Raw genomic sequence first — 14,668 nt, forward strand, 5'->3', positions numbered from 1 at the left:
GCACCATGACTCAGCCCCAGCAGAGAAGGGCTGCAGCCTCCCCAAGGAGATCTGTGACAACCACAGCTCTAGTACACAGCACTGAGTCTTAGAAAGACTTTGGCACATTAGTGCCTCTTCCAGCAAAACACAGATGAAATCCCTGGCTCAGAATTGCAAAAAGATCTTAAACAAGACTAATGAAACAAGTTACGTCTAAATGGTGCTGTGCAAGGTGTGCTGCATCCTTCCACAGCAACCACAGACCCGGCTGTGCAGGGATTCCTTTCCATGCCAGCACCAGGGACGGACTCTGGCCAAGGCACCTGAGAGACCACCACACTGGAGAGCTTAAGGTGAAAAGCAGCAAGCACTGAAGTGGCAGATGAGGATAAAATGGTGGATCCTCAGCCCCTGCTGCTCCTAGCAGTTGCAATGCAGCCAGTTGTGTTCGAAGGCTTCACTCATCCTCTCCTTCTGACTCACTTCCACAAACCTAACAAGTTAGGATGTGAAGTCATTTGCTAACAACCAGAATAGAATTGTTTTCTTTTGCTCTCAGATACAGAATTTCTTCTGACGGATGTACTGATAGTTCTCATGGACTTGACAGTTGCTTTAATCAGTGAATTAATTGTTTTGTTAGAGCCCTCGTACCCTGGTCCAGCAGTGTATTACCTCCTATGATTGCTAGGTACTCCTCTAAAGAGCTAGCAGGAAAAAGAGTTGGAGAGTCCCCTGCCTCTCTTAAAACTTCAGCTTTAGGTCCTGTTATACAGAGAGACCCTTCACCACTCTTCTGTGCATCATTGCTGTTATGCACACAAAGCCAATCTTGTAGTCTCTGTAGTGCACTCATTCATAATGTGCATGAACTTTCTCCTCCATCAGAACTAAGCAATGGGCCCCTGGATAGTAAAGGCCTGAGCGAAATAATTTTGGGGAGATAGAATTGGTTGTATTTTCCCTGGAACCGAGCTGGCATTTTGCTGCATGGACTGCAGCTTTTGAGCCGTCTTTTCCTTGGAGTGGGGGTCCCAGCAATAAGCCTGATTAGGAGAAGATACATTTTAGGCTGTGCATGGGCTGCAGATGAGGAGGGTGATTCATCCCTGCCTGTCTGCAAGATAAGGTGGGCTCATCAAGCTCTCTGCACAGCACATTAGCAGCAGGCTTGCGTCTAATAATAATACCCTGTGAGCAATTAAAATATACCTCCATTTAAGGGCGAGATACACAACTTGGTTTAAAGACTGTAGGATGTAAAAAATGACACCAGGGTGTATTTTAAGACAAACCAGCTGAACACAAGCTGGCAGTGTGGCACGCTCACTCCCCCACTCTGTGCAGCTGATGCCACCCCCCAGGAGCAGGAGCAAAGCCCCTCTCCTGCAGGTCCTCAGGAGACTTTGCTGTTCACAGGAGCAACAGCCACTGAAGACATAGCAGAGGTTTTCCCTGCCTCTGGTTTGGTGCCAGATGGGCAGGTTTTGGGGCCTGGAGGCTGGGTGTGCAGGCAGGTTGGGATCTGTGGCGCTGAAACAGCCAAAGATTAGTCTCGACTGTCAGCCAGCCTGACTTCAGTGCCAAAGTTGAGATGGTGTCTAAGAAAGTATAGAACAACTCTAAGACTTTATGCAAAGTAAACAGAATCAAAGAGTCACTTGAGTTGGAAGGGTCCGTTAAATGCTATGTAGACCAATTCTGCTGCATTGAACAGGGACATCAGCCTGACCTTGAATATCTCCAACGATGGGACAACCTGTTCCAGTTCCTCAGTAAAATACATATGCCCTAGTTGTGACAAATCATTCGATGCAATAGGCACTTTTATATACTGTATATAAACCATATCTGTGCCTGTTCCATGCCTTTGCATAATGCCTTGCTATACTGACTGTAGTTTTATACCCATATACGTACATACCTACATACACTGCTATAATGCATAATGAGCTGTGGCAGGAGAGGTAGCACAGCCCCCACAGCCTGTTGCAATGGATCAACAACCCCCACTGTCAACACCACCTGCAGCATCTACAGCCCCTTCACACCTCAGTGCTGCTGCTGCAGACGTGGTAGCAGAAAATAGAGTGGCTCCATCCCACTCACACGGCATGGCTATTTATACGGCTGCCAGCAGCATGCCTTGCCCTCCAGGTTACATCTGCTCGCATGCTTGCTAAAAATGGGTGGGTAAAATCAGCTGTGAGAGGGAAGCTGTGATTTTCAGTGAGTCTGGCGTGACCCTGGGACCAGCAGTGCCAAGAGAAAACAGAAACACGCTTGAAAGTACATAAATGAAACCAAATCTAAAGCATTCACGGAGCTAAGAAGTGGTTAGCAAGAAGTAAGAAGTGGGTTGTTGTTGATTTACAGCTCCTTTGTAGGAAACTTGGCAACCTGCTGCATTTTCTAAGTGGCTGAGTGACAGAATTGCTCAGTTTCTGCTGACCACTCAAACACATTCATGGTTTGTATCCCAGAGGACGCAGTGGCAGGCAGGGACACTGGCAGATGTTATTTGGGTAGAAGGGAACAAAGGTGCTGGAGCAGCCCAGCACTGACATAGTTTTGGTGTTTCTTGTCCACAAAAATGAGAATTTCTAGCTCATCACCAGCATAAACTGGTGCTGACTTGACTTTGGTAATGCCAACACCATTGAAAACTTTGGTACAGTTCCTTTAGAGCTTGTGGCATTGATCGCTGCATGGAGAAGAGTTAGCAGGACCCTTTGCAGACCTAACCCAGCCATTCCTATTTCCTGTGGTTTCCTCTGTTCCTGTTAACACATAATGTGTGAACAACTGATTTTGAAACAACTATGAACACCAATAAACTCAGCAACCCATCTGCAGGAGGAAAGCAGTGCTCCCATGAAGTATTATCGTGTGATGTGGTGTATGCCACCTTTATGAGCACAGATTTGTATCTTCAGCTCCCTCCCTGCAGGCAAGGATGTACTTTCTTCACAGCATGTGAGCAGCTAAGAGCTCTCCATTCCTCTGCTCCTGCAAGGACTGAGCGATGTAAAAGGCTGGAGGCCGCCTGGGAACGCTTTCATTTCCACCCCTACCTATAATTATTTTCATCTTTGCTCCCCATTTTGAGCTCCCTGGCAGCTGCAGCCCACTCAGAAACTGAAGGAAATACAGCAGGACTTGGGAGATAAACACACACAGAACTGCAAAGTGTCGATCAAAAGCAACAGTCACACGTACTGCCTGGGCTTGTAACAGCCTCACCTAATCTGGTTTGCATCATCTCCTCATTAATGTCATTTTGAAGATCTGTGAAACACTGCAGGCACCTTCCCAGCAAGAATGTGGAACTAATACCTCCATAGTCAGAACTGAAATTTATTTTGGGAAAGTTCCTCTCTTTAATACATTTTGGCTTCAGAGAGCAGCTAGTCACTCCTTCAGAGCTCCTTACCAGTTCTGCTGCCACATCTGTTCCCCTCTTGTCACCTCCTGGCTACAGGCTCAGGCTGCTCTCTCAATGGCTTTGCCTCTCCTTCCTGCCCTGGGTATTCAGAGAAAACCCAGTTCCTGCTCCTATCACACAGCTTGGAGATAAATTAAAAAGCAAAGGACATTGCCTCAGTATCAGGGATGAAAATCTATTGCTTACTGGCTTTAAACACGAGTTTAAATGTGCAAGAAATAATAGCAACAAAGCCCCAGAGTGCTAAGCTATCAATAGGCCAGGATGCTGGATTTCACACCATGTGCCAATATGGCTCTAACTCCAGACACTGCTGGAGGCAGTGACTCTGGAGCAGGGTAGCAGTGTTGCTGCAGGGCTGCAGATAGAGATGAAAAAAAAAACAACCCAAAAGCAAACTCAGAAACAAAACAAAACTAGCTTGTTCTTTCTGCCTCAGAGACAAACTTCTCCCAGGCAGAAAGCTTTTAGGGACAACATTCCCAAATCATTTGAAGATGCCTGCCCATCCTTTCCTACTGGTTGCTATGGTGAGAGATGACGGAGCCCAAGATGGGTATAATACGAGGCAACGCGCGGAGAAGGGATTTAGCAGAGCAGGAGGGACACAGCAGTGAGAAGAGGGGAACGAGCTGCGCTGCTCTCCTGCACTGAGGGGCTGCTGCAGAGCTGCTGGGGAGGTAAGCTGCTTCCTATGGCTCTGGGAGGGCTTAGCGATGGGTGCAAGTGCTTTTCTGCTCTGTAGGAATGGTTACAGCAATTGTTAAGATGAGCTGCTTCTTGAGAGAATTAAGGGGAAGTTAGTTCTGTTAAGGGAGAGAGGAGGAAAAGAAGGAAAAAAAGAAATGAGATCGATTGCATACAGCTTCTGCTTGGAGTGCTCAAGTGGTTGGGGGCAGAGAACCCTGCAGCAAGGCTCAGAGTGATGTACCAGTTTGTGACAGTGTTACTGAGTAGTCTTTTATTAGGGGGAGAGCTTTGTTATTCATACACTTGTAATTCCATAAAAACTCGAATATTATATTTCAGCAGTTTTCAGATCTCACTGTTAGTATCCTAATATTACGGTGTGATACGCTGTAGTAAAAAAAATACTTTATTAAGCAACATGTTGGATATGGAAAATGCAGCAACAGCTTAAACAACTATTGAATCATTATGCAGCTTTTCCATCTGACATTTAGGTACAAAAATTAATCAATAGGAAACTCTACAAGGCAAGTCTAATTATCTGTTTATGTTAATCAAACTTACAGTATCCTTTCCCTTCAATGGGAATGTGAAGTACAAATAAGCTTCTTATATAGACAACCAGTTACAAAGAAGAGATTTTTCAGAATCTAACTAGACCGTAAAGTACAGCCTATGCCCTACATGTCTGGTTGTTTTTTCTTTCAAGAAGCAGGATGAAAACAGTAGTCTGGGCACCAGGCAGGTTTCATCTTTGGTAATTTTAACCACCTAAAGTCGAGCATCTAATCTAAGCTCATCAGGCATAGCCTTTCTGCAGCCAGTGGAAAGAGCTCCCTCCTAGATTGTGGGCCACCGCTCAGTTCCCACAGTTGCTGAAGAGCCTAAAGACAATTGTGATGGAGTTTTCTGTCTGCTAGAGAGCACTTGGAGTGCTTAGCAGTTCGAAAAATGCAGTATTTTTTACTGTCAAACACATAAAAAAGATTGCAGGGACAGTCATGACTTATCCAAAATGCAAAGAGAGTTCACCTGAAGCCTACACAGGCCCAGCCAGTGGAAAGCCTTCACTGATGTCAGTAGCCTTTTGGACTGCGCATGCATTGGGGAACTCAGCCTCTCGCTGGTTCTGGTTTCAGGGACACGATGAACATCGAAGTGCACAACATCACCTACACCAGTGCCACGGTGTCCTGGACCACCACCAACCCCTGTCCGGAGAACTACTATCACGTCATGTACCGCCCCAACTGGAACAGCGTCTTTGCTGGCTATTTGCGCCAAAACTTCCACCGCGAGGAACGAGTTCCCCACTCCCTCAGCTCCATCATCCTCCATCGCCTCACGCCCTCCACCATCTACATCCTCTGCATCACATGCAAGAACTCCTACCCCTCCAGCAACCACTGCACCACGTTTCACACGCTGGACCAAAGCCCCCTGCTTTTCAACGGCTCTAAGCATGAGACCACCACCTCCATGTGGATGGTCAGCAGCCTCTTGCTGCTCTGCTTTATAGCTCTCTTGGTGTATGGATGCCTGCAGTTCTGGGCTGCACATTGCTGTGGGCCTTCCAGGCCAAAGCAACCCGATGCCAGCCCCAAAGAAGTGGGTGAAAGCAGCAGCTCACTGGATGCTCCTCTGAGCGATGGACTGAAAGAAGAGCTTCTGGAAGTGCCCATGACCACTGTGCTCGTGAGGAGCTCCAGTTTCATGAGGGAGAGTCCATATAGTTCCCCACGCTGCTTCTTCCCTTATAAGAACAGCGATGACAAGAAAGCCATCTTGCCGCAGCACAGCCTTCAGTGAGAGCAAAATAAAGAGGCCCTGCTTAGAAGTCTGGTTCATGCTGCTCTTTCCCAGCTCTTCCCAGTTTGTGTATGCACAGGGGCTGTTTGTCCCAGGATAGAACATGAAGTAGAAACATTAGCTGCAGGGAGAAATGCTTTTTCAAGTGACAAAAATATTCTCATTTACTGAGGGGTTTTTAAAAGGAAACAAAGTAAGCTTTCTGGGAATGGCCATGCTAGGCTGACTGTAGTGTTACTATCTAATCTGCATTACTGCTGTAGATACATATCAGTCATCAACCAGCATGCAGAAGAAATAGACTCCACTCCAGTAGTTTCATGCCTGAGTGATCCTTCACTAGCATCATACCCCAAGCCCTCATAACACTTGTATAAACAGTCATCATGGCCTGACAAAAGAGCTTTTTGTCAGTGTTAACTAGTTTACATTAGCACTCCAGCATTTTAGTAACTCCTATTTTGAACTACAAATGGGATTCCTGCAGTAGCACCTTCCTTGGGGAGCAGCACAGTACTGGAACTCCAGCTCGCTCTGCTCTCTGTTTAGATGGATGTGAGTAGGTCTCAGTACCACCAGCAAGCCAAGGGTGGCATCGACACCCCCTCACACAGCCATGTTATGGATAATAATATGGGAGAGCAATAGCAAAAAGCACACTGAAGCTGCTTCTTGCATGGCTTTTTTATTTCAGATGGCAATGTGATGCTCTACATTCACACTCACCACACTGCTATTGAACTAGATATTGCATTTGTTTCTTCCCAAATAAAGGATTCCAAGATCCACCCCTGCTGGCTGCTATGGCTTATTTACTGACCTTGGACCCGTAGAGGTAATATGGTTGAACATTGGCTGGTTTGTCTCGTTGGGGTTCCTGCGTGAAGGGGATTGCTGTCCTCACAAACCTGCAGCAGGCACAGGAGATAGGAAGGGAATTGGTCAATATCAATTTAACATATTACAAGGGTTTTGGTTTTTTAGGAGGCAGGCAAGAAACCCACGTCTGAGCAATGACCACAGCTCTGCTGACAAATCACAACACTCTAGACTGAACTACCTCAGTTGTTCATAATCTCTGTCCAACTTTGAAAGTGTTACTAGATCTTCCAAGACAAAGGGGAGCTGGTGGACTTTAACTTCATTTTAACTCTCAGTGCTGCACATCATAGGGAATAAAAACCTCCCTGTAATGCATGTGAATTTTATGTGGTAGGTTTGATATTCTGGAAAGAAATGCAAGGTCTCCGGGTGTTCTGGTTTTCCTCCTCACCTGTTGGTGGATCCATTGTAGCAGTAGTTGGGTAGAAAGTCAAAGTTGAGCTCCCAAAAGACATGGAGGGTGATGCGCCCATAGGGTGCGGAGACGTTGTGGTTGGCTTCCCGGAACATGGCATCAAAGCTATCCAAAGTCATGTGCTTGCACAGCAACCTGTGAGTCAGGCGATTTATTTCCAAGAGCCACTCCAGCTCCTGCAGCACACAAAGCAGCAACAGATGACATGTGTTACCAAGATGACAATAGAAACTGTTGGTTCAGTTGCCAAGGGATGCTACTATATCCACACCCACACAGAGGACTTCCCAGGTGAGGATGTAACAAATGCTAAAGACAACGATTTCACTCAGTGACTGAGGCCAACTGCACTTCTACTCAAGGGGGTCCCAGTCCACTGTCTCCTAAACCTGCAGGCAGCAAAATTAATTTGTTCCCCACCAAGTGCTGGCTGGCTTTCACATCAGAATCCTTCACAGGTGGAAACTGGTAATTTTACACTACTTGACTCTGATACTCCTGTAAAGTATCAAAGGCAGAAAATCCTGCACAGTGACAAAAGATCTCAGCTACCTGTATTCAACAGAGGGAATTACAGTCAAGATTTCCCACTCCCAGATCACTGGACTCTGTTCTGTGAGCTTCACAAAATCTTAATACTGACTGTCATCTTACAATTTACACAGATAGTCCATAGTCTAATAATGCAATTAAGGCTTCATAAATAGAAACAGTAGAGATTCGGTGTCATAAAGGAAAATACATGGATGGCTGAACCCTCCTGTAGGTGGGACAAGTAGCAGAAGATAGCTGATTCTGTATGAGTAGCAGTGTATAATTCTCTCAGTTCATACTCTGGGTAATAGTTCTTACCACTATGGATGTCAGGTCCTCACTCTCAAAGCGGCTAATGGCCTGGTCTAATGATTTGTACATTGCTGCTGAGATGCGCTGGGTTATGAGCCTGTTGAGGTCAATTGACCTGCCCAGCAACTGTGAAAAGAAGATAGATAGGTGTATGTTACATTCAGATAGGGAAAAGTTCATTGTAAACCCTCTATTGGGTTTACCACTACTTGAGAATAAGGTTGGAAATATGGAGTGTAACTCATTAATCCCCTTCAACCCAATGTCCTAAATGCAGTGAGACAGAAACAGGTTCAACTCTTCCCATTCCAGCAGTGGTCTCAATTGAGCTTAGCACTAGGATGCCAGCTGCCAACCAAAGGATAATAGAATAAGAGCTATGAATACTACTTGCTTGCAGTGTACCTGGACATGCCTTTGCTTGAGCAGTGTCTCATAGCGGTTGGATGGTGGGTATGGAATGATCACCCCATAATTCTTACATTCAGCCCGGAAACGTTTGTCCAGCAAAACACTGAAAAAGGCAAGTAACATCAGGAAAAAGGAAACACACACAATCATCTTCTCTCTGGATCTCTTCCAGAGCTTTTTTCATCCTTCTTTTCATCTTGGTCTGAATGCCAACAAATGTCCAAATGTTTTGCTTTCACTTCTAAGTCACAAAGCAGCAGTTGTCACCAGGTGACTTCCATGCTGTTACCATTCTTGGCTTTTATGGCTAAAATGTCCAAAAATATAAGACTGTGATGAAAGATATCACTTGTACCAAGCAGTGGGGTGGTCTCCTTTTCTAAGACCAACTGTGATCTAGAAACACAACTCCTTGCAGAGTTAGACTGAAGGCTTATGCACATTTGGAGACATGAGAGGAGATTAGAGTTTATCTGTGCTCTTTAAATTGTTAGAAGGAAATGTCAGTAAGGGCTTATCTCCTCAACAGGGAGCAAGTAACTGCAGAAGTCCTATAGTCTTAGGACCTACGACTGTGGATCAGTTTGGCCGTTTTAAGTCTTGATGCTCTACTAAAGTGAGGACAAGTGAATATCCCTGCTTCCTAGAGCTGAGAGGCTTCCAATACTCATCTGCCTGGTACACAATCAAAAGTCAAGCAAGGACATGTCTTCAATAGGATTGATCTGCTATTCTGCTGCTCCAGCAAATGGTACTCAGACAGCTACACAGGATATCAATTATTTGTATTTCACTGTACAACATGTCAGCTTGCCACCATTAATTTATTTTCCCTATCTACACTGGTCTGACATGGATACTAAGCGTGGTGGGACAAGGATAATCTCTTATTTTGTCTACCAGCAGTGGCTACTCCCTGAGGGGTACCTTTTGGTTTACAGCAATATCATCACTCAGCAGCAGTACTCAGGTTCTCCTACCTGCCAGCCATTGCTTTATAGTAGGCAAAGATCTGATCTGCCAGCTTGTACACAAACTGATCAAAGCATAAATTCACCTGGGGGAGGAAAAAAAAAGAACAAAAAGAAATCACAGAAGTGTCACCAGTGCAAAGTAGCACCTTCCTACTCTTGCAAGACTGGTATAACTCAATAGAGAGCTTAGAGTTTCTGCATGTTCTTACAGATCCCAGTCACCCCAACCCCAGTCATCCCTCACTCTCAGAGATGTCCAGGTTGTCCTTTTCCTCTGATGTCTCATTACCCTCTGCCTATCAGACAGACTCTTCCAGGCTCACAGTGTCTGACAGCATTTGGCTTCCACTGGTCCCGCAGCACTGCTAAATTGAAGCCCTTAATCAGCAGAACACGTAAGCTCTCTGATCTTTTGATCTTCTCAGTCGGATGGAGTATATTTTTCAGGGGACACCTACTATTGATTCACTAAACTGCTGGACTGGGCTGTCAAACAGGACAGTGTGACCCCCATGAGCTCTTTCCATACAATAAAGAAGAAGAGAACTTACTTCAGCTTCAATTTCATCATACAGGAACTGCTTTTTGAACTTGGTCAAGGCATAGTACGCACTGTCATTATACAGGTCCAAAGGGTATAGTACGTATCTGAGGGCAAGAAGACATCATATCGTCAATTAACCTTGGAGCATATCAGCATAAAGGGGAGCAACTCAGTGCAAGAACTGGCTTTTTTCTGTCTTTCACTCCTTTCACCTCCACTCACTCCAGACCCTCAAGTTTCCCCATCTCACTCCCTGTCTGATTTGCTGGAAGCAGTAAGAGCAGATCTGGTTGTGTGCTGTGTCTTATTCAATCAATGCCATCTCCTTCTCTGCCCTCATAAAAAGTTTTATCTTGCCCTCACTCCAGAGTGCCTTGCCAATGGTTAGAAAATGGAAAACAAAGCTTCCTTAATGAGGAAGATATTATAAATATAATTATACTTGCATTACAGCAATTTCTCTGATCATTTATCAGACGTACAAAAGAAGTGCTTAAAGTTCTTTATCCAGGGTTCATGTCCTTTTGGTTGCACATGCTGCCTGACTGCTGTATGCAGACCACTACCACCAAGCTGAGTGGATATCCTAATGCAGTAATTCCCAACTGCTGGTTAATGATGGATGAGCAAGCTCCAGTGTCAGGAAGCAGCCAGTGTGTATCTGCTAATGAGTTATTCATACATTACACACTTATGCTGCAGCAAGTCAAAAAACATGGTTGTTTTCTTCACCCTTGTCAAAGAGACAGTTCATCCCCAACCCACCTCAAGCCCCTCTGAAAGCACAGCCCACCACAGCCCACCATCTCTTACTCCATCATGGAGGGTTCTTTGGTTTCCAGAATATGGTCCGTGAGGATCCAGGGCATGGACATTTCAATGGGGAACTGGATGCGGCGGCCCATTGTCAGCTCCAGGAAGAACTCCCGGAACCAGAGCTGGGACAGGTCACAGCACTGCTGCAGCGCTTCTGCAACACAGAGAGATCCCCCAGTGGGAGGACTCAGAAGTCATCCCAGGATGGAAAGAAAACTCCACTCCTAGAAACCAAACTACCACTAATGGCTCTTTTGCTATTGCTGACTCAATTCTATTTTCATAATGATTACTACCCAGAAGAACGCATGCATTAGCCAGAAGTAGAACATTTGAGAAAAATCAAGGAAAACCTCCTGTGCACATCAATGAGGAGCAAAACTATATATAAACCTTTGCCTGTCTAAGCATGTGAGAGTTGGATTCAAGCCTCCCCCTGCCGTAGTCTCACTCACCACTGATGTTGAGAAGGTGGGTGAAGAAGAAGGACTGCTTGTGGAACTCCTCAATGGCCAAGACTATTGGCCCATCCAAACTGCTCCTCAGCGTCTTCTTGGAGCCACTCTTGTCTGCTATGAGGGACTCCAGCATGGTCCGCACCATGTAGAGCTTAGGAAGGAAGGTAACAGTCACTATTCTCCTGTGAGATACCACTGCATGCAAACATGATGCTCTGCAGCAAGAAGTTACACTTCTGGTGGGCTTCTACTCTACTTTCTGCACCCCTTGGACCACCATCATTCTGGGCTAGAAATAATCACACCCATAGCAAGTGAGACTCGGGGAACTAGGCAACAAGCTAGGCATCAAAGCAATATTTAAGATGTAACATGAGAGTAAATACATTATTGGAGAGCCCATGGAAAGAGCTGCCAATCCATAGGATGGAAGACTCCTACATGGCTGTAAGGCCATTAATTCCATACAAATAGAGATTGACATACCTGCGTACTTGATGGTCCTACTGCTCGTCGTGGGACTTTAATATCAAATCCACCCTTGGGGTCCTTTTCACCTCTCAGGCAAGGATCATTTGGTGGCTCTCGACCTCCCTCCCAGTCACAGATTGTCTTTCGAATTGCTTGAAGGACACTGGAATGGGTAGGGAGAGGGAAATTTGTGCTTAACTTGATTTTACTGCAAGGCAAAAACACTCACAGCTATGAACATTAGCAGGGGAAGTATATGGAGTGGGGATATACACTGCTGTTTGTAGGGGAGTCACATCCAAAAGTCACCATGGAAAGAGTTGTTGGCCATGGTATGTTGGCTGGCTATATAATAGTAAGCTGTGTAGAGGACTACATAGTTACACAGTACACCTGTACTACATACTACACAAATAAATACGTTGGCTTTGTATTACATTCAAGAAAGACCAACCTGATCAAGACATTCTTCTTCTTCCTTACTGCCTGCCTGAGTGGCTCTCGCAGTGTCACCTGGGCAAAGTCCTGCAGAGCTGCATAGATTGTGTTGCGGATGGCTTGGTTAAAGACACTCTCCATCCGGCCCATCAGCACTTGTAGACCTTTGATCATGGCAATTACCTGGAACAAGAATTAAAAGCAGATGTACTTCCTATTTTTCCTTTGTGTGAAGAGGTCGGTAAATCCAACATTAAGATAATCTGATAATAAATTTCTATTCAAGTAACTTAGGTTACAGCAAATAGGTGGCTTGATCTCCAGGCAATTCTCTCTGCCATGGCACTAAGGAGCAAGGCAGTAGATGGCACCTACCTCCACAAAGGCAAACTTCTCTTCACTGGTGTAGTTGTACCGGGTTGCTCGTTCATACTCTTCTGCTGTTCCTGGACAGTCCTTGTTGCAGAATTTATCTGTGGGATGAACCAGCTTCCACGAGTACTGGAAGATGGAAACAGATACTGTCAACATTGCACTGAGTGAGAAGTAAGGCTGGAGTCTAAAGAGAGCTCTATGCCAGGGAAACACTCCCTGGGCATCAGTACACTTGCTTGACACAATTTTGGGTGCAGAATGTGTACTTTTTCCTGGCTTTAGTATCACTGTATTAAATATTGGTTTTGTTTATTTGATGGTTTGCCAGTTATATTGGGCTTTTGACATCTATGGGTTTTCCATCATCATTTGGACTGGTTTTACTTGCTCAAGACCCAGACTTCTTATGTGCCCTTCAATACTTAATGTGGGCAACCCAGAACCTGTGAAGGGCAGTGCAGCTCTTGGGAGAAATGAGCAAGTTTTCTTTCTCTGTTTGGCACAGAGGAAGTTCAGGGTGATCAGCTGCCTGATTTAATGTGTTTGTTAAAGGCTTAAAGTAAGGTGGCATGCAAACAGCCTCACCATTCCATAATCTGTGCCGCACAGCCTGCTAACAAGTTGGCACTCACTTAAGAAGAGGAGGACATTGCACAGTGATGCACTCACCACTTCCATGACATGGGCACTCCACTTTGACAGCAGTTGCAGTCCCCGTAAAGCAAGATCAAAGAGCTCCCGATACTCTTCATCGGACTTCTGGCTGTCCAGCCCTGAGCCAGTGACCACCTGGAGGAGATCACATCATTTCAAGGCCGGAGTCAGCAACTTGCTGCAGCTTCGGCTGAGCCAAACAGCAGCAGCAGATCTCCCTCTCAAATCCCAGCTGAAATGAATTCCCCATGACCTTATGATCAAGATAGAACTGGGCTGTGCATGTATTCTCCCTTGAGAAAAGGAGTGTAACTTGGCAGGACTCTTACAACCCAGGCAGTCATTGTATTTCCTACAGAAAAAATTAGTTTGACCCGTAACCTCAAAGCAAATTACTGACCTTTTCATTCCACTTTCCCATTTCTCTGTGGTAGTCTGATGCCACTGAACTCCTCTAGAAGCCTTTACTGACTTAAAGTTCAAATAAGCATATACAAATGCCAAAACAAAAGGGCTGAGAATGCGAACAATTCAAAGAACTAACAGTGATCAATGAGGATCACACAGTTGCAAAAAAACAGTCAGAATTGCATCAGAAAAGGCTCTGACATCCAGTAATGAACACAGATGCTCTAGTGAATTTCCCTCAGAGCTCTGATGGCTCTGTGCAACAAAAAAAGACCCATCTGCAAGACATGAGTGTTCTGCCACCCACAGCTGATGATAGACAATTAGCTGCAAAGAATATTTCTACTCCTTATTTCAACTGAGCCCAGGGCAAAAAGTAGTAGCTTTTGGAGTAGGCCTCCCAGTGCACAGTTTTGCACCCACAGGGATCTTTTGTAACTCATTCTCTTTTATTGTTGGATCGAGCAGTGGTTTGTTCCACTTGTGTCCTTAAACCCATCTCACTGTATGTCTTGGCAGACCATCCTAATGCCACATTTGTCCTCTCTCAGCCTTGTCTGTCTAATGAACTCAATTCAAGTGACTGCCCCTGAGCTTACCTCGCTGTTGCTGTAGCGAGCGAGCTCAGAGATGAAGCGAATGTGGTCGTCTCGGATCTGGACCATCTGCTCACAGATGTTGTACTGCGGACTTATGCTGCTCTGAGTGCACGTCCACCTGAGCAAGAAAGCAATGGCTTCAAGAACAGGCCATGGGGCTCAGCTCAGACACCCCAGGGACAAAGCCTTGCACTCAGCTGCTCTCTTCCCCTCAGTGTGCCCAAGACCTTCAGGGCAAATGTGAGCTGGTGTCCTCTCTCTCACCCTTAGGATATGTGATGTCTTCCAGAGGTGGTCTCAGGGATATGACAGGGATGCTTGCTCCACATTTCTGCTAGAACATCTCTGCTCCATCTACCCTGAAGGCTGCTCTCTATTATGGGTTACCCTAACCCCCACACTCAGAGAAATCTACTTCCCTGGCTGCTATCAGGTAAACTCTCAGGGAAGG

At 45.6% G+C, this 14,668-nt stretch overlaps 2 protein-coding genes across 6 annotated transcripts in view; one reads left to right on the plus strand and one right to left on the minus strand.

The window, feature by feature from the left end:
- Positions 1-14,668, minus strand: part of CYFIP2 (cytoplasmic FMR1 interacting protein 2) — a 46,712-nt gene that overhangs the window by 15,545 nt on the left and 16,499 nt on the right. For all 5 annotated transcript variants that reach the window (XM_085518924.1, XM_085518922.1, XM_085518925.1 and 2 more), the window contains exons 11-23: positions 14,218-14,335; positions 13,226-13,345; positions 12,557-12,682; positions 12,198-12,364; positions 11,759-11,906; positions 11,270-11,423; positions 10,812-10,968; positions 10,006-10,102; positions 9,461-9,537; positions 8,475-8,583; positions 8,076-8,195; positions 7,200-7,399; positions 6,747-6,834 (exon numbers count right to left, since the gene is read on the minus strand). In XM_085518924.1, the coding sequence (XP_085375050.1) occupies positions 6,747-6,834; positions 7,200-7,399; positions 8,076-8,195; positions 8,475-8,583; positions 9,461-9,537; positions 10,006-10,102; positions 10,812-10,968; positions 11,270-11,423; positions 11,759-11,906; positions 12,198-12,364; positions 12,557-12,682; positions 13,226-13,345; positions 14,218-14,335 (1,681 nt within the window). The remainder of the gene's footprint in view (positions 1-6,746; positions 6,835-7,199; positions 7,400-8,075; positions 8,196-8,474; positions 8,584-9,460; positions 9,538-10,005; positions 10,103-10,811; positions 10,969-11,269; positions 11,424-11,758; positions 11,907-12,197; positions 12,365-12,556; positions 12,683-13,225; positions 13,346-14,217; positions 14,336-14,668) is intronic.
- FNDC9 (fibronectin type III domain containing 9) lies at positions 3,801-6,714 on the plus strand. Its single transcript, XM_015876250.3, has 2 exons — positions 3,801-4,107; positions 5,257-6,714. The coding sequence occupies exon 2, from the start codon at positions 5,264-5,266 to the stop codon at positions 5,924-5,926; it is 663 nt and encodes a 220-aa protein (XP_015731736.2). The 5' UTR covers positions 3,801-4,107; positions 5,257-5,263; the 3' UTR covers positions 5,927-6,714.

This window comes from Coturnix japonica, chromosome 18 (genome assembly GCF_054131305.1).
Source record: "Coturnix japonica strain WE chromosome 18, WE-NBRP24, whole genome shotgun sequence".
NCBI classification, from domain to species: domain Eukaryota; kingdom Metazoa; phylum Chordata; class Aves; order Galliformes; family Phasianidae; genus Coturnix; species Coturnix japonica.